General features: G+C 39.2%; 2 protein-coding genes across 2 annotated transcripts in view; both read left to right on the forward strand.

Moving 5' to 3' along the window:
* The window catches only part of DOCK2 (dedicator of cytokinesis 2), a 173,439-nt gene extending 162,915 nt beyond the window's left edge, over window positions 1–10,524 (forward strand). The window contains exons 46-52 of the mRNA XM_069869297.1: window positions 497–580; window positions 1,895–2,032; window positions 3,630–3,757; window positions 5,449–5,629; window positions 7,087–7,207; window positions 8,235–8,377; window positions 9,699–10,524. Coding sequence (XP_069725398.1) covers window positions 497–580; window positions 1,895–2,032; window positions 3,630–3,757; window positions 5,449–5,629; window positions 7,087–7,207; window positions 8,235–8,377; window positions 9,699–9,773 — 870 coding nt within the window. The 3' untranslated portion in view covers window positions 9,774–10,524. The remainder of the gene's footprint in view (window positions 1–496; window positions 581–1,894; window positions 2,033–3,629; window positions 3,758–5,448; window positions 5,630–7,086; window positions 7,208–8,234; window positions 8,378–9,698) is intronic.
* An 8,740-nt stretch (window positions 10,525–19,264) lies between these two features.
* On the forward strand, window positions 19,265–23,477 carry FOXI1 (forkhead box I1). The gene is made up of 2 exons (XM_069869269.1): window positions 19,265–20,527; window positions 21,551–23,477. Exons 1-2 carry the CDS (start codon window positions 19,954–19,956, stop codon window positions 22,102–22,104), a joined length of 1,128 nt encoding a protein of 375 aa, XP_069725370.1. The 5' UTR covers window positions 19,265–19,953; the 3' UTR covers window positions 22,105–23,477.
* The last annotated feature ends 3,462 nt before the right edge of the window (window positions 23,478–26,939 follow it).

Here is a 26,939-nt window from a genome sequence, read left to right on the forward strand (position 1 = left end):
GTTCTTTTGTGCCTGGGGGAATACAAATCTTTGGCACCACAAGGCAGTGCGCATGCAATATTTGGCTTTGCTTATCTGTGAAAGAGATCAATTTCTTAATTGTATAACAGTGGCTAATGTCAGTAATTAGAGTAGTTTGATAAATGATCCTTTTACTCATGTACGTCCTGATCTCCAAATTTGTGAATTTTTAGTTTCACTGCAAGCTTAAAAAAGCCAAACGATAATTGGGTTTCATAATAAGGGTCTCAAATTCAGAAATGTTGGATAAATACTGAATATAATTTAACAAAAAAAGAGTGCCTTAATTCTCAACAGATATAATAAAGAATTATTACTAGGAGCATCTGGTTAAGGTTCATATGTGTGTCTCTCTTACTTGATAACTGATATTGTGGTCACCAGCTGGAGTAAATGGAGTAATCACTGATGTATTTACCTGTTGGAATGATGGAGTGTGTTTTTTTGGGTTTTGTTTGGTTTTTTTTTTCCTAAGGCATTCTTTACAGAAGAATATATCAGAGAGCATCCAGAGGATCAAGAAAAGTTGAATAGACTGAAAGATCTAATTGCTTGGCAGGTAACTTCTTACTGACAGTAGTCACGAGGCTTCATCAGCTATTCCTTTTTTCTGTTTTTCTGTGCCTTTCTGACAACATGACATAGAATTTATGTCATTGTTACCAGTTTTTGATTCACCAAAGTATGGCTGGTAGAGGGATGATAAGATTCTCATTACAAACTTTCTTTTTCTGTGATGAATTTGTAGTATTTCTTTGAACAGGGACTCATAGTGAAAAATTCTCTCTTAGACTGTTCTAAGCCTTCTGTTCCAGATTCTGCTCAGCTGTAAAAGGACTATCTATTTATTATGTTGTGTAGATATTGATAGTTTCCCTTAAGCAGGAAGAAGGACTTAACTCCTTCTATTTGAATGTGCTGAAGAGGAAGCATGTATTCCGTCAGTAACCCCCTAAGATCACTGACAGAACAGCATAACAATAATTCCTTACCCTCTGATGTGGATTCTTGGGAATCTAAGTGATTCTGCCCTTCGGGATTTTTAAAATCTCTGCCTAAACTGAAGAAATGGCTTAATTACAAAAATTATGTTTTCTGAGGAGTATCATCATTATAGTGTCCATGGAATGTTCTCCTCCTTTGTTTATTTGTCACTGACCCCAGCCTAAAGGATGAGCAGCAAAAACCTTGGGTAAAATTGAGCCTAGTAAGACTGGTTGGCGCAAGCTGCCTGTGCTCATGGCTTGAGTTGTTCGCTTTGGCCTTGAAACATGACCTTGCTGAACTTCTCTTGAGATGTGGGGAGTACAAAGGAAGTCTGCGGAGTAAGACTGGGGAGAAAGGAAGAGGTCACCTTCAGCAGCCAGGCATTAACATATTGAACTGCTGCAGCAATTGTTGAAGTGATCTTATGAGTAAGCCCCCAGTAAGCTCCATTTGAAAGAGAAAAGTTTGAAGCCTGGAATCGACTTAGGTATTTTTTCATCCCTTCGTCATCTTGTAAATTATTACCTGAACCTTAATAAGCAAATGGACTAGGAGTCTAAGAGTTTTTTTAAACTCACGCATGATATGTTTAATCTCATAAGGGGTTAACATTAAAATACACATGAGAAGGTGAACAGTCACTATGAGGCAGCCAACAGTCTTCAAAAATTTACTGGGTAAGCTCGTTTTTCAGGAGCCTTTTCCATCTTGTAGTTACTGGTAAAAGTTGATATCATATAGCTATCACATTGACAGACATCATATTTCAATATCCGTCTGCCAGTCACAGTAAGAGTTTTGCAGTTGACTTAGCAGGTACTTCAGTTGCAGTTACAGGGATTGTTAGACCCAGTTTAATATTTAAATTTTTTTTCCCCTCTTCAAGATACCTTTCCTTGGGGCTGGAATTAAAATTCATGAAAGAAGAGTTTCTGATAATCTTCGTCCTTTCCATGACCGTATGGAGGAATGTTTCAAGCATTTAAAAGTTAAAGTGGAAAAACAATACGGAGCCAGAGAATTGGTATTGCTCTCCTTTTAACCTCTCCAGCACTTTCGCTTTACTTAATACACGTCTTATTCTTCTAAACAAAAACACTTACTAAACTTCCCTTGCCTGTGGGTTTTCCTGTGATCTGAAGGTAGCAAGACCTGAGTTTTATACTCAAAGAGATGATTCAATTCTCTGACCTTCGATTATTCCTCTTTCAAGATTTGGGATACTTCTTTTTTTTATTAAAATTGCTATACTTTTCTACCTTATTAAGGACATAATAGCAAACTCTCATATTTCTTCTCTGTAGTTTTTTTTTAGTGGTTTAGAACTTTCATCTGCAATTGATGTCTCCCTGTGCTAGCCACTTCCAGCTGTGTTGTGAAGTAAAACCTATCATGTGTATAATACTATAAATATTAGTTGAGACCAAACTGAAATATATAGGAATTGAAGGATAACTTCTAAAGACAAAATCTCCAGACAGCTCTTGAACAAAACAGTCTAGTTGAGCTTGTGCAGACTAGCAAGAGTGGTGTTGCCTGGTTTTGGGGATTAAACAGCATGGAAATGATGTTCTTTCTTTCAGAATTGATGGCTTTATAAGAGGATTTATTTCTTCTGTTATGGAGGAAAAAAGTAGCAAGTTGCTAACCTAAATTTTGGATATTTTGCTGTGTTACACACCTCTGTGATGAAAATTTTACATTTTTATCTCAGTGTATTTTTCATATTTTCAGTCCCATACCACCATCCTTACAATAATACAGAGGCTATAATTCAGAATTAGCCGTCTTGCCCAGTGCTTGAACTCTTCACCACTCTTACAGATCAGTACGTAAAAACCCCAACCTATTTAAATTTGCAAGAACAGAGAATGTACTTTGTGAATGGCACTAGTGCCATTTTACAATGTCTCTCTTTGGTGACTGACCCTCTCTGAAGCAGCAAACTGGTGCTCGGTAGCAGAAGAGAGAAGAGCTGATACACTCAGCAATTTTAGATCCCACCAGTCATCTCTGAAGAAAGAAAACATTTCTAGCATTAGTCAAGGAACATGATCTTCATCCCTGCTGTATTAACAACAGTAACAGGAAAGCATTTGGAATGAATTCAGATTGTTTCAGTTAACTTTGTAATAAAGAATCTACCTGTTCTTCCTGTCTGGCTATTAGGGAAATATTAATATTGTCCAGCATTTGCAAAGATGTAATTTAAAAAGGCTTTATTAATGTATAGAGATGGCAGAATGTGTTGTATTGAAGACGCAGCATGATTAGACTCTTGGAGCATGGACTAACCAAATCTATTTGTCTAAGCAAGTGTTTCAGTGGCATGCCCCAGGTCTCCTGGAAATAAGATCAGCAGACACTGTTTCTTTTAATTCATGTTTCAAACATAAAGTTAATTTTTTTCAATTGTAGTTTGTTTACCTACTCACTGTATCATTGAGTTTGAGAAGTCTTAAAGTGTGTCCAGACAGAAGAAAGTCACAGTGGTAGCAAATGACTTCTTCCATGCCCGATGTAAAAATATCTGTGCTGTCTTCAAGACTTAGTGCAAAAGGATGAAATGAGGTTCACATGATGTTGTTTGATGGAATCTGTTTCTCTTTTCCATTCTGTAGCCAGATTTTGATGACAAGAGAGTAGGACGGCCAAGATCAATGCTGAGATCCTATCGTCAGTTGTCAGTTATCTCACTGAGTTCTATGAATTCAGACTGCAGTACTCCAAACAAAATTCATCCAGAAAGGTTGGTTATGAATATAGTACAAACTTTCTTTCAATCCTGTTATTTAATCAGTTTTATCAGAATCCACTAAATTTTTTTTTCACGAAGGCTTTCAAGGATAAAAGAATCATTAGCAGTCTCTCCAGACTATGCCATGCCAAAGTTACTTTAACTGTAGCCATCACCTCCTTCAGGCTTAAATCTACAGTATTTCAGCCTTAATAGACAAAGTATACTCAAGTCTTACTGATAAATGTTTACTTTCAAGAAACAAGTATTTCTTCATTGAAGTGATTAAAAAGACCCCCACAAGTTATTCACAAGTTTCTATTTATAACAGCTTGCTTAACATCTTCCTGCTTGTAAAACTTGGAGAGGACAAGAAAAGCCTTTATAAACTTACAAGTAAGGAGGTGGAATGTTTTAGTAAAGCGTGCAGAATTGTAAAATGCTTTGTTTAATATGCTTTCTTAACTGCAGTGCTGGGAAACATAAACACCTTTAAGTGTTGGAGAACAGTTATGGGTGTACTGATTAGCTTTTTTCATCCACAAATTGTTCCAATCACTTCAAAACTTGTATTCTGGGCACACAGAACTTCTTCCCAAACAAGGCACAAATAAAATTAATCTGACTGAGCAGTGTTTGATTTTTTTTAAAACATCTAATCTCCTCTTTTTAGTAATTCACTTTTAGAAAATAAGAAGTCCAAAAGTGTGTCACCCTAACTTGGAAATGTTTCTTCCTAAGATACCCCCTTCTAGATCAAGTTTGACTGCCAGTTCATTATTTAACACTACTTAATTAAATATTGCATTGTCTAACAAAGATGTGTAGTATCATATGTTATTGGATGCCCTAGGCTGCTCTTTCCTGCCCTTCAGCTTCCACTCAGGTACAATCAGGATTTGTCTCCTACCTGCCAGCCCTATCTAGTAAAGCAGGACAACACCTGTGGAACCGGACAACTACACTTTAGCAGCTGAATCACGCACCTACCTCTAATTCTCATTATGCCAATTTGTATTTAGGAAGGACATCGGTCAGCAAATTCACTGCATTATTTGCTTTATCATACCTTGTTGCAAAATAAGTTAAACCCAATGTTCAACAGGCCAATTACATCAGCAGATAAGGGAGGAAAGCCAGAACCAATTTCGTTTTCTTAAGATGAAAAATAGCCTAGTTTTTAAAATAGAAAAATCAAAGGAAGAGAAGAAGGGAGGTTTTATTTTTTTTTAATCACTAGCTCTGTGCATTGTTGTCCAATATGGTGAAATAAATAGAAGGATGCATTTAAGACAAGAGAATATATAGTAATTCTCTGTTCCACTCTTTTCAACAATCAAAACAATGTATCTTGCGTTCAGTACCATCATCACCATGCATAAACTTGCCAAATGAACTCCGAATCAGTTTAGTTTAAGGGTACTTAAGCTAATACACGAATCTTCAAAAAGGGATTTGCACTCATGCTAATATCTTACATTCTTTATTTTAAGATGTTGTCATACTTCCTAAAGGCATCTTATTTCTATCTAGAGTTGCGAGCTGAAGCACATCATATACTTTTTGCAAAGAGTTTGCAAGACTTCATTGAAAGTTGAAGGAAAGGATGACCTGCATTTGTATTTCTTGGGGAAGTGACATCTCAATACCAGTGACTTAAAATCTCACTCAGCAACTTGAACTTTTTTCTTGTACTCCTGCAGCTTTGATCTGGACGTAGTGCTACCAAAGCCAGTGAAAGCAGAATCGGAGGAGACTGCTCTGCAAATTAACCCTCACACTGAAGTAAAGATGAGAAAGTCCAAGAAAAGAACAAAAAGAAGCAGTGTGGTATTTGCTGATGAGAAGACGGCGCCTGATATTTCTGTTCCTGATGTGAAATGTGTACGTTACTAATTTAGAGTAGTATCTTGTAATCCAAAAAAAGGAGGACATTACTTCTTTGTGTAGGGAAAGAAAAACATACCACATGGAACTCTAGGGAAATATGCAGGACATAGATGATCTGTCTGGCCATGAGTGAAACCTGAAGGATGCTGAGGAGGAAACAAAGCAATGGAAACATCAGAACATCTCTACTTGCTAATGATGACAGATCATATAGCCCTGAAGCTTGGTTAGCTTAAAATCAAGTACTGCACTGGGAGGGTTAAGCTTGCTTTCCTGTGGAGAGGCAATTGACTGTGCTGACAGTTCATGGCAGCTCCTTGCAGCCAGGGCTATTTCAGAAGTGATGAGCCCTGTAGGTTTTGTACCTTGTTATGGAACATGCAGCTGTTAGGAAATTGCAAGGCTGCAAACAGTGTTCCTGAAATGGTGCCAGACTGAAGTTTGGAAGCATTGGCATCTCTCGCTCCATAGATCATGTGAGTGCTTTTATTGCACTGCTAGATCGTTAAACTGACTTGTATAACTTACATCATCCTGGTTTGCTTGGGGTTTTTGTTGTTGTTGTTGTTGTTTTTTTCTTTTCTAGTAGTTTAATTCTCTGGAGACTTTTCAACTTTTACTATAAAAAAAATCTGGAATATGTCCTTCAGATAAACCAGCCCTATCTAAATTAAAATGTCAGGCAATAACAGATTGTTGAATTACATGAAGAGGGCTTAAGTCATTTGAGCAAAAATTTTTGGAGGAGTTGTCAAAGGCAAAGTGAATTCAATAGAATGCTAAGATTCTTCTGGGAAACAAGGAGGAATGTGTGGAGGATTATGGTTATCTTATACAAATGTTCTCATGCAAGGGAGATATAAAGCGCAGTCATGCTCTGAGAAGCATTAATACACAAAGAACGCCTTTGTCTTTTGATTTGGATAACACACACCCTTAACTGTTGGAATCTCACCATTTCTTGAGTTACCAGATTTTCTTTTGCTTTACTAAAACAGTGATAAGCCTCGCAGCTGCTGAGCTGGCAGTGTTACTGCAATAGGAAAAAATGTTATCAGAACTTCATTTTACTTTGTGGATGACAGTCAGAGCTGGCTGATGGTCTTATTCCAAAGATATAGTAGGGATACCATCGTATACCTGCAGATTACAGAATCTGCAGAATTCCAGCTAGCTTTATTAATGTTTTTTATATCTGGACTGAGAAATACATATCTAACCATAAACTGTCCACAAAATCATATATTTTTTTTAGCTAGTGTATAGTATTGTATGTTACTTTTATTGTTTGCTCAGCAAACAATCCCATAAGGAACCCAGGTTAGGCATGATAAGTTTGTTTATTAATTATTTTCTTTTATATTTTTCACAAAATGTTATTTTGCTTAAAGCTTTGTTGCCATAGCTCAGTTCATCATTAATGGCATTAATATTTTTTTATTATTAAAAAGCTGTCAAGGAAACATGAGTTCATGAGTGACACCAACCTCTCAGAGCACATAGCAGCACCTCAGAAAACATCTGTCCTGAAGCAGATGAGCTCTGTTAGTCGTTCTATGCCAACTATCCCAGGTGAGTTGCTTACAGTAAGATAAGAGTTCTGCACTTTTTTATTGCTGTGTCAAGGAAACAAAGCAATAAAGGGCTTGCTCTAAGCAGAGCAGGTAGCTCTCTCGGTGAGGTTTTGTGCCTCTGAGACAAAGATTACAATTTAAGCACATATTGTGCTTGTGAGGCTGGGCTGCTACTACTGGTCGATAAGTTGTCTGGATGCTAAAATGCAGATTCTAAATCTGTCGCTTCTGGAGCTGTGGATTTTGCTTTCTTGTGTAGTGTGGACATTCCCCCTGCCTTGAAAGAGGCAAGGGTTATTCATCTTGCTTTGTGGGGTCTCACTTGCAGAATTTTGGGCTTCTGCAGCCTGCCCTCACAGCTGAAGGCAGTGTTTGAGATAGGAAGAAATACTCTGTACTTTGCTTTTACAGATGAATATCCCCAAAGGTTGCCCCATAACTGTGTTTCACTTCTGCTTTTGATGTTAGAGAAGAATCTCACAGCAAGAGGAAGGGGAAACAGGAAAAGTGCACACTAGAGAGCCTGACAATTGCTTGATAGAGAAAGGGAAAGCGTAGCTGAAGATGGAACTCATTTCTAGGCCAAGGTGTATAGAGAAAATATGCCCTTTTTCATTACACTTTACCCCCTGTTTCTATAGAAAATCCCATTTCTTAGTCTGCAACTCATCTGCCCCTCTCATTGTCCTTCTCTTTCCAGATAACAGACATTTTGCATGCACAACAGGTTGTCATGCCAGTTCTTTTTCATGTATTTACGTATCTATTTTTGATTCTTTGACCAGCTTGTTTCATTTATATCACTATTCAGTTTCAATGTAATGAAGTTTGGTGCTTCCCCATTAACAAATGAGGAGTTTCTTACTTATTTTTGTATTCTAAGCATATAGGTAGATTAAAAGAATCCCTTATTTATTGCTAGCAATTGCAGTAGTTAATTATTTTTAATTCTCCTTTATCTTATGCTCTGACTCTTCTTTTTTTGTTGGTTTTGTTTTGTATAACCACCATGGTTCAATTCTAAGGATTAACTCTGTCCGTCAGCCTTGCAACACCCGATGAAACGGTTGCATCGCATAGGTTGAGTCAGCCAGTGTTTCCTTCCACCTCTGATGGTGACAAGAAAACCTTCAAAAAAAAGAAAGTGAACCAGTTATTTAAAACAATGGTAAGTACTCTGTGTCAATGGCGGGAGGGGGAGAAGAAAGATTTACCTCTTTAAAAATTCTGTGCGATGAAATTAAAGTATTTTCGAAATTCCATAGGGCTATAAATCAAACTCCATAAGGAAGCTCTATAGGGAGGCAAAACTGCCTCCGGCTGTGCTCTCTGGAGTCTGGATGTCCAGCTTTGTGGGTGTTTTATTATAAAACAGGCTGAGATGCGCAGTTCTGTGACCGCACCACAAGAGGTCTCGTTTGACCGACTGATCTCCTCTGGTTTGCTTTATAGAATACTTATTAGCAAAAGAAGAAAACTATTATTTCTTGTTCTGTTTAATTGCACAAAGAAGTTAGCAGTAGCATCGGAGGAAGGTAAGCGTAGCGTGTGTGGTGAAAGATGCACAGCGTCAGCCAGTTTCTGAGGTCAGAGATGCTGACGTGAAAGGTCTTACGCTGGAGTCATTAATGTTGCTTAAAACTTTTCTTTAAAGCAGTAAATTTTTCATTGATTTCTGTGGAAACTTCTCAAACTATAATGTGGTGTTTGAAAGCAAAAAAAAGACCCCAAAACTATCCAATGCGGATGTTAAGATTCAAAATTTTTAAAGTTTCCATATTTTTTCAAGTAGTGGGAGAGTGAAATTTAATGCAGATGCTGGTAGCTACTGTTATGCATAGTGCATAAACATTCAGTGACACGTGTGATATTGTATGTGTCAACTCTTTGCTGATCTTTCAAAGCAAATGTTGATTTTTTTTTTTAATTTTTTTTTTTCTGGTGATCAGGTGTCATTTTCATCCATTAGTTTCTGCAGTATTTTAAAAGTTGTAGATAGTGCCTGCAGGGAGCACAGAGCAACATTTAGGAAAATTCTGCTTTTCGGTGTGCTCATAAACATATTTTTGGTCGGAACAAGAATAACCTATTAATTTGAAATCTGTAGCATTTCACTTATATTCAGTTTTTCATAAGTTCTTTTAAGACCCAGGAGTAACGGCGTTTCAGCATGATCTCATCCACTCACATTTAGACTGAAATAGCATATAAAATAAGGAGAACGGAATGTCTGGTTTACAAGTCTGAAAAAGAATTGAGTAAAGCTAAAAATCCATTTCTATAGTGCTTAACAGCATGATTGGAACCATGTGGACAAGTTTATGGTTTTGCAGGATATTGAAAATAATTCAAAATATCCGTGATTTGGTCTATGACTTTCTCTTTAGCCACCACTTACAGACACAACCTAGTAATTAACACATAATGCCCAAATCCAATGTAATAGACATTTTAACATATGGCACTCTGTTCCTTTGTGTTTTTTGCAGCGCATTTCCAGAGTTCTAGAAGATGGAAAGCAGTCTGTGGAGCACCATTTTAAATCTTCAACTACAGATCTGTAATTCATTCCATTACAGGACCACTTCTCAACTGAAAATAATGATATTTACATATATATCCTACTTGGGACTACTGTCTACTCAAAAGAAAGGCACAGATAACACAGATGGCTGATAGAGAATATGAACAATGGTATTCATGGGCTCTGATAAGTTACTTGTGATAGAGATATAAAGGGATAAATTTTGTAGCAAATCCTGCAGGATATGCCCACCAGGATATCGAACAAAAGTTTAATGAGGCTCTGGTTACACAGGACAAAGGACATTGCGTGTTCCCTGGTGACAAAACTTCTTCCTGGGAAGAAAGATGTCTTAAAAGGCCACCTGCAATTCTTACTGTATAATTTTAGTTGGATCCTGTTCTTTACAAAGAGCATACAAGTTATTTTTTTGTGTAGCTTGTATAGACGCACTCCAGTCATCTTTAACAGGTTGCTGGCCCTGTAGTCAAGGCCACAGGCTGCTCAGCACAAAACAGCTACTGACCATTAACTCTGTGGCTATAGCTGGGTTTCCAGCTCTCAGGTTCCTCTGCTGCTCCCAGCACTCTGCTCTGTATCCTCACTTTTACTCAGGGTGACGTCCGTGCCTGTCACACCGTATGCCTGAGTTATTTTCGGAACAGCAGCTATTCCATTGAAAACATGTGCAGAAGTTCATTTACACACATACAAATTGATACTACATCCAGCAGTACAATAAACAAAAGATGCATTTTCTGCTGTTCATCAATAAAAATATTAAAAAATTATTTTATTTGCCTTGAAATTTTCTCCCTGAAATCTCTAGATATCATCATATGCAAGGTTATAGTTTCTTACAGACAGCAGATGGAATTCTACAAGTTGAAGTCTTCTGCTTTCCAAACTGATTTTCTGTGTCTGAGACTCGTGAGGTAGAGTTGGAATGTAATGCCTTATTGCCATGAAGCTAGACAGTGCTGCAGGTCTCAGCAACTTGATGTTTTTTACAGCATGACAGCTCTTTCTAGAGGCAAGTATGTTATCAAAATATAAAGATTTCTAAAAGGCAAATAGTTGATTTCCTTCACTTGTACTTTTATGTTTCAGACACCTACCTAGGTTTATGTTCATTAATTAAATATATGACTGTGTATAGCATTGCAGATGGGAGGGACTGGCTCAGAAACAAATATCAGGAAGACAGGAGCACTATGACCAAACTACATTTGTTGTTGAGCAGTTCAGCAGCTGAGGGCTGGGAAATCACATATAAACATATACCCCATGACATAATGAGGTTTTACATTGATTGCATTAATGAACCCAAATTTCTGGTTTGGTCTGTTTTGGTCTAAATCCATAAATTTTTTTGTTGTACTTACAGTTACAGATTCTGAATCAAATCTACTTACTAAGGTCACAATATTGCAGACCTATATCATGTCTGGCTGATTTTCAAGGTTTGGGTTTTTTTTTGTTTCAACCCAATTAAAAGCAGTGGAAGCATCTCTGAAATAATGATGTAACTTCAATCACTAAAAGCTAGTCAAGCCCCCAGATAGGTCTGGTCCACCTTGATCATGGGATGAGGGCACTTTTAAAGAAGAAAAGCTGTTAAATGTGTTTTTAAAATAGCAAAGTAGGACAGAAGAAGGTGACTTTGTTTGTTATTAAATCCGGTTTCTATTTAAGTCACCTGAGGTCCAGGATTTGTTTTTAAAGCCACCAAATCACATAATTTTTTATGCTAAATTTCTCTTCCATTTTGAAGAATTTTAGCCTAACTATCATGAAAGAATCAAAAGACACTTTCTTGTTCCAGCTTCAGAGCAGTGCTATTTAACAGATGAAAGATCCCAGAAAATATTTCTGTATAAGCCAGCCTCAATGGGAATCATTTGGATGTAGGGCACTTGGTTTAAAACAGTAGCACAGGTCAGTTCTCCAGTGTATACGGAAATAAAAGGAATAACTCAGCCAAACACAAAATCCTTCTTATGCAGAAATCAAGAGAATTCAGCCAATTTAAAGCCAAATTGTCTTTGCGTCATCCCTTTTTTAAAAACATTTCTGAGGAGGGAGCTTACGTTTTAAATTAATTTAGCCTCATTAATTTTTAGAGGTGGGTAAGTTCACATTGTTACATACGTCTTTTCTTCTAAGGAATATGGAAGCCTCCATGAAAAAAAAACGTTGCAGCCATCTCCTGTCCTGGATGCCCTGGAGCAGTCACTAGAGTTATAGTGTTTACTTATTTCCTTCTCAGAACCGAGTTCCTACTTGGTCTGAGGCATTCAAGGTCCTTCTGAGAGGGAACAGCGACATTCCAGGGGCTGCCCTCAGTTGTTAGAACTTCAGCATTGGCAATATTTACTGCTGTGGGGTGAGGAAAGTAGTCGTTCTTTATTGACTCAGCCTGTAATTTTCTGTTCTGATTTGCTATCAAGATGCAGGGTGCGCTAAAGATTACCACTGTAAACGAATAATTGCTCTGCAAACAAACCTCCGGTAGGCCATGGATTTCATAAACTTTAAAATGTTAGATAAATTTGATCATGGTTTTAAAGGAGGGATAGTTTGATCTGATTTATTTTTTTTTTTGATAGAATTATCACTTTTCCATGTAGTTTTCTCTCTTCCAGCCCCACTGTGCCTGAGTGACCTTTCATATGGCTGAGCTGAGAATTAGGCACCACTGTGAGTGTCTGTGCTGCAAGAACTATGATTTCTGTGTTAATGATTTTTTCATGAGTATTCCAGTCTGCTGCTCTGTATACTTCATTATGTATGTGGGCATTCAACCTGCATTTACTAACAGGTTAATGTGAGAGGCGTGGACAGTTTCTCATTCCCAGTTTAGACTTCATAGCATTCCCATTAACGTAAATTAGTTGAGCTGATTAGGTGGCTGTTATGGTGTTAATGGGGTTAAGTGGTGATTGGTTCAAAAGGCACGGGAAAGGTGATGGGGATCAGAAAACAGTCATTTAAGATATAAATGTCCCGAGTTTGTGGGCTGGCAGACAAAAAAAGAGAGATTTATCTAGGGGTAGGAGTAGGAATCTTGCACTATTGTAACTAGAAAAAGTCTAAAAAAATTCCATGTGTGACCAGTATTTTGAGGGAAAATTTTCCCATCAATGTTTGCTCCTATGTTTTTTATACATAAGGAAACAGGCCTGGATAGAGTAGTTTTAGATGCAGCTCTTTTAGGCAAGAATATTGTATCTAATTAAACACTAAAGCATGTTATTGTTGGATATCCAGTTTCTACAAATATTGAGGAGTGTGAAGTCTTTACTATATGGCTTCAGTTGCTTTGACACGCTCAGTGGTACTAATGCAGAGTGCTTGAATTTGTACAATCTCTCTTAACAACAACATTTAGACTTCTTTTACTAGATAATAAAACAGTGTTATTGGAGACCAGCACTGGAAAATAAAAGAGTGAAGGAAACAAACCAAAAAGAAAGACATAAGTCTCTAAACTTACCAGAATTTCTGCACTGGGATTCATATCAAGTGAAGGATTCTTATATGAAAAAGATAAAAATATTTGCATACACTGCTGGTTATTTTTACAGATCCCAGATCTGCATATCTAGATCTATGTAACATGACTAAGAGATGGGGATCACGCCAGTATAAAAACTTATTACCAACAAAGTTCTCTCTCAGGCAGACCTGGACTAGCTCAGTATGTTTCAAATGCTGTCACTAGGAGGAGAAAGGGAATCACAATACTTCACCCATGTAATAGAGCTCAAGCCGCTGATCTGTGCACCCAGATACCTGGAAAACCAAAGTGGAGCAACTGGAAGTGCAAGGATTATTAACACTGTAAATTGTCCTATTCACAAGCTAGATGATCCTACTTTACTGCAGTTAAACCCTGGTTACATTAAAACAATGTTAAGTTTATCTATAACTGGGTGTGTTCATGGAGAAGTTCACTGCACTTTCTTGTACCAATTCACTTAGCAGTTCTAACTGCTAATTAATTTTCCCCAACAGTTTTTGTTGTGCAAGTACCAAACGGTGTAGAACACCGTGAGCAAAATTTTTTTAAAAAAAAAGGAAGTTGGTTTTGGAAGAATTCTTGGTTCTAAAATGTCTCTTCAGTGAGATTTAGATTGTGAAGCAAGAGATTCAATTTATCCATATGAGCAAATACCTTGATGCTGAAACAGAAGTATTTGCAGGTTACTATTTTTTTATTTGTATAGATCCTGTTGTACATCTCATTGAAATGCGTGGGAATTTAAAGTTTGAAGGGTTTTTGAAAGGTGTACAGATTAATTTCCTTGGTAAACACGATTGGTGTTCATATATCATCTCATTTGATTTTAGCACTGCTTATTTCTAGAGTAAACAAACATCTAGTGGTGGGCATAGAAAAGTAGGGTCATAATCAGAAATAGGGAAGCATTTCTGCTGTTTGGAAGGCGGTAGCAGCAGTGAGGTATACTTGTCAAAGTCTGATTGATTGAAGTATCTACATTTGTACTAGTTTCCCATAACTGAGAGAAACCTCAGAGTCTAACATGAGAGGAATCTGTTGCAGAATCACTCTGTGTCTGGGCCCCTCACCACAAGAAGGATGTTGAGGCTCTGGAGCGAGTCCAGAGAAGAGCAACAAAGCTGGTGAGGGGCCTGGAGAACAGGCCTTATGAGGAACGGCTGAGAGAGCTGGGGGTGTTTAGCCTGGAGAAGAGGAGGCTGAGGGGAGACCTCATTGCTCTCTACAACTACCTGAAAGGAGGTTGTGGAGAGGAGGGAGCTGGGCTCTTCTCCCAAGTGACAGGGAACAGGACGAGAGGGAATGGCCTCAAGCTCCGCCAGGGGAGGTTTAGGCTGAATGTTAGGAAAAAAAAATTTCACAGAAAGGGTCATTGGGCACTGGAACAGGCTGCCCAGGGAGGTGGTTGAGTCACCATCCCTGGAGGGGTTTAAGGGATGGGTGGACAAGGTGCTGAGGGACATGGTTTAGTGACTGATAGGAATGGTTGGACTCGATGATCCAGTAGGTCTCTTCCAGCCTGGTGATTCTATAATTCTATGATTCTATGTCTGGTTTAAGTTTGATCTGTCCCTCCAGGGCTGGGCATGCCTGCATATCTAAATGCAGCAGGTCCCACGGGAGCCATAGGCAGCCAAATGGAAGCTGGAGATCTCTTGCCTGTCATGACTAATACATGACTCTGGGGAAGCCTAATCCCCTTTGCCATATTAGATGTTGGCAAGATGGTGGAAGGCCTTTGTTGAATCAGGAGTCATGACTACTTTTATTATCATAGTTCTCATGGTCAGAAAGCAGCTACCAGCCCTTACAAGGTTTTATAGCCTTCTAAATCCCCAGTTATAAAGTTGCTTTAAAAATCCACAGTGATTTTCTCCTGAAAGACTTAAAAAGTTTAAGGGCATTCTAGCATTGAAGCATTTATGGCACACATCCAAATGATATTGTCTTTTCCATTAATTTAATGTTCAACCTGCATTTCTAGAAATGAAGCTCAGTTCCATTGTTTTGCAATACTGTATTTTACATTTCCTATGCTTTTGTAATGACCTCGAGATGACTTTGGTTTACTTGCTCCACCTTGTTCCTTCTGATGGTGGTTTATTATGTGCGTACACTGGGCAGATGATTATTGGAATAAGACATAAAGATTTATACAAGTAATCTATTAGAGAACAGATATAATATGTCGTTATGTGAAAATGTCTTCTCAGTGGCTGCTGAACTGTTTCTGAATTCAGTGTGGGAATTGTTTGAAACAAAGTGAGTTGCTTGGTGTACTGAGTTGTAGATGAATGTTTTTTGTTTATAAACATTTTTTCCCTCTTCTTTGTGGCCACGTGAATAGCTTTTATGAACTTTTCTTCAGTGAGGTTTTATACTGTGATAATACGCCAGGACTGGGATTATATAGAACATTGCCAGTACAGCCTAAAGCTTCATATTAATTAAAAATAGATCTCTGCACCGTGGGATTATCTGGCAATACGTATCATGATCTGGATCAAGTGTAAAAAGTCAATTTAATTTCTGACTAATTAGTGAAAGTACATGATGCAGAGTCCTTTCTGTTGGCTATATGAGAGACAGATGATGTGCAGTATATTACAAGGTTTGCCAGGATGAAGTTACTACGACAAACTTTTGAACCTGTTTGAGCCATTAGAGAGGGTTTGTGTTTTGTTGTACTTTGCATCTTGCAAGCATGGTGTTTCTAATCTAAGTTGAAACAGCATGATAGCCTAAAGGTGCTTGTGAGACTAGCAGGTATCATCCTTTACTTTGCTTTATCATTTCAAAAGATCCATTTTAGAAGGTAGTAAGAAGTATCTCAGCCAAAACATAACAAAAGCGTACCGAGTTAACTGTACTATTCTCTAGGCTTTGACTCCTGTGCCTTTGCTGCCTACTGTGTGCTTGTGTGCACCAGTCACTGCCTTTCAAAAACACTGAATGTACTTTGGAGTAGAAATGAAAATGCTGAGGAACCCCTGTTTTAATGAAATCAGTTTGTAATTTTCATAACCCAAAGTTTCAGACAGTTTTGGCTTCTCTTTTAAAAGGGCAATTAGTGAGAAGAAATGTTACTGTTGGCTGGAGTAGAGGGGTACATAGGAGATGACCTAATAAAACCTATGGAGAACATCGATTTTGGAGGGGCTTGGCCTCAACCTTGTTGATTTTTGATCTTTTCTTAAGAAAACAAGAGGAATATAGAATGTATAATACAAGATATATAATACAAGAGTTGACAACAGTCTTTGGTTTGACAACAGTCGGTGGTGGATCAGGCTTCTAGCTGGTATAGATGTACACCCAGGGCTGTACAGTGCTGAACTGTAGTAAAAAAAAAATGTTAAAAAACCTGATGCATCCCACTGACAAAGACTTCACCAAACCCAATGATTACGATCTTTGGAAATAACTATCACTAAACTATGATTCCAGCATCAGCTTCCATTTTATTTCTAGAATTTTTCACCCCTAAACATGATCTGTTAGCATAGCTTTGTCAGCATATCACCTTCTCCCAGCCTCTTTATACAGAAGTCTCACCGTTTTGCCTTATCTCTTCTCCACTTTTTTGATTCTCACCTTCTCCTTCCCACCTTGCCAAGAACAGGAGCCTCAGTGGCAAGGACCGCAGGGCAATATTCCTGTCCAGACTCAATTAACTCCAGTTCTGAGCAGTTCTGCTTGGCAATCACAGCCTGAGCAAAGTTTATTCTTTCCTTCCTGCCTTTTGGCTGTCTATGAGCATCTGCACCTCAAGTGCTTTACAGGAACATGGGTTGCGGTGATTCTCTAGCAGTGAGGTGTGCCACAGCCCTGACAAAGTCCCATTTTTACTGGCGTTACTTATACTCTGAGTGGAATATTTCAGGCAGAGTCAGTTGGAAGAAAAGTGTTGCTGATGGTCTATGTCTATGCCAAAAGCCGTGCCAGCGCACACGTGCCAGGGAGGGCTCAGACCTTTGCACTCTCTTTTAGAGCAGCGCAGAAGCCTGTAGTTGTCTTTGTGCTTCATTGCTCTAAAAGCAGCACTTGCCATTCTGCGCTTCAGCCCTTGCTTTATCTAGTTCTGCATGAAACTTTGCTCAAACATCACCCAGGGTAGATCTGGTAGTAACACACCTTCTCAGAGAAAAGCACAGCTCGACACTGGCCTTGCTGAAATCCACTGCACCAAAACATCAGAGAGACTCATTTGTGGAGGAAGTTTTACAGCCTTCATTAGTTTCTGGTTGCAGAAGTAATATTTTTTCCTTTATTAAGGCTGGCATGTTTTCAAAGCAGGTATTCACTCAGCATCCATTTTTGTGTATTTTAACTGTAACTACGCACACAGAGAACCTGAGGGAGTAAATATTTAGATGCCATCTAAGTCCATGATGCAGTTAGCTGAACTTCTACTTCTTGGAATCATAGAATCATAGAATCACCAGGTTGGAAAAGACCCATCGGATCATCGAGTCCAACCATTCCTATGAATGAATGAACCTGAAGTAGTTCAGTTGTTTAGTTTGGTTTTTTGTGGGATTTTTTTTGTTGGTTCTTTTTTTTAATTTGCAAGTTTTTCTTGTTTTCACAGAGGTTTTTGGCAAAAAAAAGTGATTTGTTGAAAAGATCAAACATGTATTATATTTTAATTTCATATTCTGTGTCTTATTTCATTATAAAAATGACTATTCTTTTTACATTTGAGCATTTAAACTTTTTGGTCCATTGACTTTTCTGTAAATACTGTTGGGTTTTGTTAGTAATATTTGTAACATTAATATTTGCAGGACTACAGATATAATTTTAAAATATATCTGTATGTCATAAAGCTAATTAGGAAGCTGTAGGCAGTGCTGCTCGGCTTTGCACAAGTTCATAATTCAGATACTTAGAGAGAAAAAGATTACTTCAGATCGCTTTCATGAGGAGGGACGTACTGAAATTATTGTTTCCTGAAAATGAATCTTTTAGGTTGGTGTCCAAGTCACCTTTTGCACAGCACTTGTCACTTACAAAATAAGCCAGCCCCACTATGTTCCACTTCACTTTTGTCTGTTTAATGTGTATTTCCACGTAAGCTAGTTAGCATTTGCAAACTCTGAACTCTGTCATTCAAGTTAAAGTAGCATCTTGTTTGTCCATAGTTGTAGTACAAATGATTTTGTGTGCAGTGAAAACATGAATTGTTTAAAATAACTTCTGTAAGGGTGCATTTCTGAGCTGCAAATTAGCTGGCTTTGTCAGTCTATACTCAATATTTCAGTTGTATTTCCAGGGAATCTTTTTTCCTATCTTTCAAAGCAGTAACAATATAAATACGACATTGGTGAAACGCTAATGCCTAGGGAGAGGGGGTAAGTCTTAGTGGTGCCGCAGCACACAGGATTATATGAATTGATTAGTATGTGAAAAAGAAAAACATCTTAGGTTCAGCCATGAATTCAGATCTACAGGCCAAATTCCACATTTCTGCAGAAATAAGAGGAACAGAACCATCTTAAAGGCCTTGTCATATCAGGACTGTCTTTAATTGTGTGGGTTGTTAAGGCTGAGTCAGGGTCCGAATTTATGCATGTGCCTTAAACATAAAAAAATATGCAAATACCACTTCTGGTGGGAACTGCAGCTCTGCTCCTAACTGCAGTGCAGGCTGTTATGCAGTGACACAATCCTAAGAGCCATCCTCATTCTTAGACAGGGGTTGGGGAGATCACAGTCCTGCTTTTTCCTCCTGTCAAAGTGCAGGTGCCATGCAAGGCAGTAACCTTTTGTCCAAGTCATCAAAAGTTTTTCATTGTTACTTAATTTTAAGGATTTCAATTTGTCTCTAGAGATATAAAGGAAGTGATTGGAAAATAGCTGCAAAGAGCTGTGCTGAACGCTGCCTCTTTCCTGTTTGGAAATTCTGCTAAGAGGTTTTACGAGCTCTCTGTGCCAATCCTGCGGCAAAGAGGAAGCAGCAAATGATTTCCCATTTCAGTTCACTAGTTTAAGCTCTGCAGAAAGGTTTGATGATTAAGCTTGAATTTTTTTTTCCCACAAGATTAATCCTTACTTTAGGGATTAACTCCATTTATATCAGTGAGATTACTCACGTGAGTAGCCAGCTGCAGAGTTTGCCTGCAGTACTGTGATTGCCTAGGGGGAAGTACAAGCAACTCTGCAATTAAAATCACAGAAGGAAGGCTGACCTTTTCTATTTTCTTTTCCTTCTCTTTTTTTTAAAGTGTTATATATGCTTACAGTTTCATTGACTGGCTTTTGCATTCAGAGGTGTTACTAGTAGCAGCACAAAATGGCTTTATTAAAAGAAAGAACTACTAAATGCTAAAGCTTCATTGTCAAAGGTAGAGAAAGGAGGATCTGTGATTATGGGTTTCAACTTCAAGGCACCTTAGGCTTTCTTCACATGCATCACATTAGTGGAAAATTCCTTCATTCATTTAAGAAGATCAACAGTTGTAACTTTCACGTTCAGTTGATGTGACATCAATGACTGGCTGGGACTGCCAGCATTCCAAAAAGGATATCTGTCCTCATCTGCAGCCACTCAGGGCTCTGGGGTGGAGCCTGTAGCACAGGCTGAAACCTTTACAAGTGCATAAGTAGATAAGGAAGGGCACAGGTGATGCACCTGTCTGAAGGAAGGAGCACCAGCGCAGGTGTGTCATAACTCACCAGCTGCCAGTGGTAGAGTATGAGCTCCTTTGACTCACAAACGCAGTCTCCACAACGCTGCAGCCCGCAATTTCCAAATATCGGTCAAGAACCTCCAGAGATGAGTATCTACTATGAGAACTTCTTCCATCCGCAGAATATCCCTAGTCCACAGCGACCGAGCACCTTTGAGATGACGGATTACACCACCACTCCCAATCCTTACCTCTGGCTAAATGGACCTTCCATTACCCCACCACCATATCTCCCAGGATCCAATGCCAGCCCCTTCATTCCTCAGTCTTATGGGATGCAAAGGCAGCTCTTGCCTAACATGCATGGCTTGGGAGGAACTGACCTTGGCTGGCTTCCTCTCCCATCCCAAGAAGAGCTTATGAAGTTGGTTAGACCACCTTATTCCTACTCTGCACTTATTGCCATGGCTATCCATGGGGCACCCGAAAAGAGGCTGACCCTCAGTCAGATCTACCAGTACGTGGCTGACAACTTCCCATTTTATAACAAAAGCAAAGCTGGCTGGCAGAACTCCATACGGCACAACTTGTCTCTCAATGACTGCTTCAAGAAGGTGCCCCGAGATGAAGATGATCCAGGTATAGCTCTCTAACCCTATTTTTTCCTCTTTGTAATTAAACCTGATTTATTTAAAAATGCCTAATGCATTGTAAAGAGACACAACAGCCCAGATACAGGACATACAGGTAGTAGCTGGTCTGGTTTCAGAGGTGTGAACTAGCAACTAGCTATCCGTTGCTGAGGTCTGAATCGGTGTTGCTATTAATCTCTGCAGGGAAGGGGATTCGCTGCTGCCTTAGGTCTTCCTGAGAACTGATCAATGTGCTGAGCACGGGGCTCAGCAGGCACAGGAGCTGCCTCACTGAGCAAGTCGCATTCAAAACCCATTTGGTGTAACGCATATGACTTATGTCAAACTTAACTGGGAAGGAATGGAAGGGGATAAGGCAAACTCAGATTTGTCAAAGAAATGCAGTAGCTTTAGGGAAGTCAACAAGAATTCTCAAGGGGAAAGCAGGCTGTTTTAATTTTCTTTGTTTCAAATAGTGTTTTTCTTGGTATCACACCTCCATTTTTGCCAACACCTTGGCTGATATGCTGTCAGATTTTTTTACTTACTTATTGTTTTCCATCAACAGCTCTTAAGAACCATTGGGAGCATTTAAAATCCTTTCAATTATGCTGCTATGGAGGACCAAAAATCTGGTTCAATCTTAGAAATCTGTCCTCCCCCACTGAATCTGCAGGAGCAGCCCAGTAAGGGATATGATTACTCTCTGCTGTAAATTCAGATGACCAGCTATGTATTGGAAACCTCCTTCCCTCACCAAGACAAACAAAACAAAAAGCCTTCCTACAGTGGCTTGTGGTTTTAGCAGTGTGAAGGGTCAGAACTAAGGATACAGCCCAAAACTTTATGCTGTTATTCTGAATTCAGCAGACTTTTGCTTTTGTGTGATTAAAAAATACATATGTTTTTGCTTGTGCTATTGGTCTGTTTATGTGAAATGAGAGAAAACTTGGAAAACCCTAGATGACTGCTCTTTGCTGTCTGTGTGCTTATTTTCAAATGAAGAATGTGCTTTTCTCCCCTTCAATAGGAAAAGGGAACTACTGGACTCTGGACCCAAACTGTGAAAAGATGTTTGACAATGGAAACTTTCGGAGGAAGAGGAAAAGGAAGTCTGACATTGGGGCTGGTGCTGCCACTCTCTCATCTGAGAAATCAGAGGATAGCGCCCTGACTGGCAGCCCCAAAGATGGAGAGCATCAGGATATCCTGGAAAACTCATCACCTGGGACTGACAATTCACCTGAGAAAGGTTCTCCACCTCCATCTTCCAGCAGCCCGTGCCTTAGTAACTTCCTCTCCAGTATGACTGCGTACGTTAACGGCTCTAACTCTGGGAGTCGCTCAATGCCTTTGGGACTCAGCAACGAACCCACTGACAAAATGGGACAGAACATGGTAGGCTTTAACTCCTACTCTCCACTCTCTAATGTCCCCAGTCATGGTGTGGGAGAGTGGTCCAATTCTATGCCTTCCAGCCACTTTGGCTACAGCAACTCTGTGCTCAACCAGTTTAACACCCATTTTTACAGCAGTATCGGCACAAACAACACGCTCTATTCCAGGGAAGGGACAGAGGTTTAAATGAAGGATTCAAAGACACCAAAGGATAGCTCTTTACCAGAGGAAGTGGTCTGTGGGCAGATGAATAACATTAGCCTGTTGTCTCTGGGACTCCCAGGGTATCCTACCTTTTGACAGCCACAAACTTGCTACCCATTGTACTTATTCAAATCACAAATGCCCCACATTTGGCAGCTCCACATAAAAAAATAGGGATCATCACAGCAACAGCAGTGTAGAGCTCTCCTGAGATGCTGTGATTGTATTGCTGCCAACCATGGTCCTCTACAGACATCCTTGAGAAGTTGCTGTTTTCCTTAGGCAAGAAGCTTTTTCTACCATGGTACTAATATTGCCGTGACTTAAAATACTGATAGAAATGTGGTTCTATCTCTAAACACCCTCTCTTGCTGAGAGAGGTGGTCTCTACTAGACATGATTAGCAAGTTTTGCATTTGGCCAAAGCTGTTCTGTAATAAAAACTGCTGTATAGTGAGTAATAACCAACACTTGAATGGTGAGTGCTGTCTTTGGTTTTTCCCTAATACTAGTGCAGGCATTGTCTGAATTTTGATCCCCTTTCAGTCCCAAGGGGCATATGGCTGTCAAGCAAGCTGGCATCATCATGGACTCAACATTCATTTTGAAACTGAAGGGAAGCATAAGAAAATGCAATGGACTTGCCTTCTGCTGGTGCAGTCAGTTCTAATGTTTTCAGTACTAATTACAGGGTCAATCTTTTTTTTTTTTTTTTTATGGTCTTACATATGCAAATCTATTCACATAAGGAATACAAGATCTGTTATGGGTGGGTATATATATATTTAATACATGTATTTTCTAATAAGAAAACACATTTATTCTGTCTTAACAGTCTACATAAATCATTTCTACTGAGTAAAGAATTTCAATTTCATAGTGGAGGAAGAGGGAAGAAAAAAGGAAGCAGGGAGTTTAACTATTAACTGTCTTTTAGTTTCAACTCCAAATGCTGGCTCTTTCGAGGCACCAGTTGCTTAAAAAATCCCTGCACTGTACTTTAATTTTTTCATTTCGTAAAAGTCCATGCTGTTTGTCCTTGTTTAAATATTATAAATAATGCTTTTTCCCCCCTTACACTCTACTGTAGTGACAAAAAAAATCAAAATATATATGAAGTTTTTCCAAACCAAGACTTGATTGATTCAAGTTCCACATGTACACAAACTAGTATTTCAAACTGCCTAGCCTGTAGCACTGACCCGACTTGGAATGATAGAAAACATATTAATGCATTGTAATAGTTACTGCTTTGTCCTGGTTATTGTTTTGTTTTTGTTTGGGTTTTTTTTAACCCTACATGGGTATAGTTTTGTTACAGGCTGACCCAGAAGTGTTTTTAATAAAGCATTTGTATAGAAGACTGTGTACTTTTGTGTGTATGTGTACTATAATACTTAAGTCTTTAAAAGTCTCCTTAATACTTTGACTTGAGCAATTTGGCTGAGGAAAGAGCAGTATAACCATCACAGAAGGTCAGAGACAGAGACAGTGTATGTCTAGGCAATCAAAATTTGCTTCCCTGAGGAATGTAATTGATTTCTATTATACAAAATACTATCACTAAATACAAATCAGGCTCAACATAAGGAAAAAATTCTTCACTGAAAGGGTCATTAGGCAATGGAACAGTCTGCTCAGGGAGGTGGTTGACTCGCCTTCCCTGGAGCTGTTTAAGGTGCAGGTGGATGAGGTACTGAGGGGCATGGTTTAGAGATTGGTGGGAATGGTTGGACTCGATGATCCGGTGGGTCTCTTCCAACCTGGTGATTCTGTGATTCTATGAAATCATCCTCAGAGTTTGCCTGCTGGACCTTGGTGATGCCAATGATCTGAAATTTCAGAAACTAGATGATATTTTAACAGGTCAAATGGCCAATATGACCACAATCTGTGTTCTTATTTATTATTTTAATTTTTATGTTTAAACTTTTTCATTGCCAAGGCTGCCCTGGCTCTTCTTGGTTTTGAACCCACTACGATAAGTTCTCACTTGGAAGTTGAAATCTAACTACGCTGCTAACATTATTACTGAAGAAAAAAATAAAATGCCCTTCTGGTGGTGTCTTTCTGCCATGACTGTGAGTTCCTCTGAAGTCAGGTGCATGCTGAGGCCTGAGCTCCTGCTCGCAGAATTTTACAGCCCTTCCAAGAATCTCAGCCTCTAGGTGGGCTGTCACATGCCCTGCAACCCAGCAGCTGCCAGCATATGTCAGAGAGAGACTGGCTTCTCTGACAGGTGAGAAATGTATTCAGTCAGTGCCACTGTGCTTTGGATTCAGCAGAAATACAATAAAATTGCCCAGAAATATGGTTCCTGTGGAGTGCACAGTTCACAGAACTGAGAGGAAATTGATTTCTTTGGTACTAAAATGGAAAATATTCTGTTACGGACTTGGAGAGCAGAAGTGTGGGAAAAAATAAGATGAAAATTACACTAAGAAGAGAAGAATGATGTTGCTAAACAACTGCAGACAGTAAAAGCAACTTTTTTGTCACTCAGAGTTTTGTTGAAATTTCCTAGTTCCCTGTCCCAAAACCAAAAAAGGAAACCCATATAGGTATGTGATAGGGAAAGTGATTGTGCTTCATGGCTTCCCAGATGCTGCCAACCAAAGAACCCTTTCGGCTTACGTGTACTGAGGAAATACTGCACACGTGCCAGGGCTTCATCGACCAAGGTATATTTTCTGGTGAGTTCCCTGACCCCAGAGGGAAATCAGCTGTCCTGTGACCCTTCAGCTGGCCTGACACAGTGGCTCAGCTAAGGGAGCTCCTGTTCAAGGTGGTTCCGTGGGACCTAATCCTATTTCTCCTCAAAACAGAACTACTTTGTAACAAAACAAATCATGAGCACTCTTCTTCATCTGTATTTTTGTGTTTTTCAGAGGGCTTTGATAACCAGCCTTATTATTAGGTTCCTGGAACACATCAGCCTAGCACCTGCGGGGAAACCTGACCACTGTTCTTTCATGACAGGCACTGCTGCTTTGTTGAAGGTAATGCTCCTATTCATGTATTTGACCAATATGGAAACCGTATGCTTCTTGGAAGGAAAAAGCATCTAGGATCTAGAGGTGTGGGGTTTTTTTCTAACTTTATTTTTTATTATTTTCAAGTCTGCTATTAAAGAAGTTATTAAAATAGAATGTTTCACAGAGACATATTTACAACACTGCTGATCTTTACTTACCTACAGTCTGATTTATAAGTATATTTACTGAGTGATGCTGCTTGAAAAGAGAATTTGGGCCACAAGAACTCCTAGTATTTTTGCCTGTAAAGATTCTTGATTATTTCATTTTTAGATTGTTCTGTGTTGAGATGCATCTATCTTTGTGCAATGCTCTGGAGACTGTATTCCAGGACTCATCAATTATTTGTTCCTGGTTTAAATGTAGAGTTAACCCTTAAAGACTGCTCCCATCTTACCACAAATGCATCCTGACCTGAAGGGGTCAGAATAGCTTACCACTGGCTTTCCTTCTACCATAGTAAAACTGGTTTTGGCAGGTAGTCTGTCTTTACTAATGAGTTCTTCCTTAGCTGAGCTATTCTGCTGCTGAATGCCTAGGGCAGGTTCACCTAGGGCAGGTTCACCTAGGGCAGGTCACTGACCTTGTCAGAAGCACTTTCCCTGTGTTCTCATTCCACAGTTTCGCGGTTAAGCATCTTGGGTCTGCAGCAGTGAAGTCTGTGGCTGTTCAGCCCTAGCTCCAGGATCCGGGAGGGCGTTGGAACCCAAACCATGACAGTAACCTGGGGTTTCACAGCAGAGATCTGGGCAGCCAGGGTTCCTTTGTACTGCAGCCTCAGGCTTGTCCCACTTAGTCATGGGATCAGTTGCAAACCCCCGAGTCCTGCCATACAAGGTCCTACTTTAGCTGAGAACGCGGAGTTTTCAGGATCCCTTGTGCCCCAGCAGTCCTAGCAGAGCTCCAAATACAACTGAAGAAATTTTGCTAAAGCTGTTACTCTGTGAAGCACATGTTTGGCAACCAGCAATCTTTGTTTACAAAAAACCAAACACAAACAAAACAAAACAAAAAAACCCCACTAGATTTAAGCAAAACGAATCCCACAGAATAACATAAATATTGGACTCGCGTATCTGCCAAACCCAAACCAATCTGCTGATCAGATAATTGGAGGCAGCTTATGAGAAAAATTACAGAGAAGCAATATTAGATGCAAAGTTTGCACTAATGATGAGGGCACCATGGAGGGCTGTTAGTAGTAAGAGCTGCTAAATCTCTTGTTACAGTCAGTGTGCATTATAAATATAATTAATCCGTACGGCAATTTAATCTTTGCTTCACATTTATTTTAAGGGCCAAGCTTGTTGTGGAGCTTGTTACTGGATTAGGCAAGTAGTCAAACATCATTCTATGCTGGTATTTATTTTATCAAATAATGGTTTGCATAACTAAGGAAGTTAGTGTTTAATATTCACTTTGAAGCTGCTGCTTCACTGTTCTGGATGCTTATCAAGTTTGTGGTACTTATCACCCCTTCCTGTAGGTGATTGTTGCCTTTTGCATTCTGATAACTCCACCTGCTCAAATGCTTAAGTCATCAGTTCTTACTTTGATTCAGTCAGAGTGAACCAGATTCAGGAGAAATGTTACTAAGACTTGCTGACATTAGCCTAAATAGTTTGTGCTGAATCGGTTTTGGGTTGATTATGATGACAGATTTTGCTGAGCAGATGTTTGTGACAGACTTCTCCACTTCACGACAAGGGACAGCCAGCGCACGCTGCCCTCTGAAACAGTTTTGTAAGAGAGAGGAAAATTTTGGTGTGGCTATGGCAAGCC

The sequence above is a fragment of the Phaenicophaeus curvirostris genome, chromosome 15 (assembly GCF_032191515.1).
Source record: "Phaenicophaeus curvirostris isolate KB17595 chromosome 15, BPBGC_Pcur_1.0, whole genome shotgun sequence".
NCBI classification, from domain to species: domain Eukaryota; kingdom Metazoa; phylum Chordata; class Aves; order Cuculiformes; family Cuculidae; genus Phaenicophaeus; species Phaenicophaeus curvirostris.

Excerpts from the sequence above, each read along its gene's own strand:
- FOXI1 (XM_069869269.1), top strand. The coding sequence starts at position 19,954 with ATGAGCTCCTTTGACTCACAAACGCAGTCTCCACAACGCTGCAGCCCG. Across the intron at positions 20,528-21,550 it reads CCGAGATGAAGATGATCCAG|GAAAAGGGAACTACTGGACT; the intron begins GTATAGCTCTCT and ends CCCCTTCAATAG.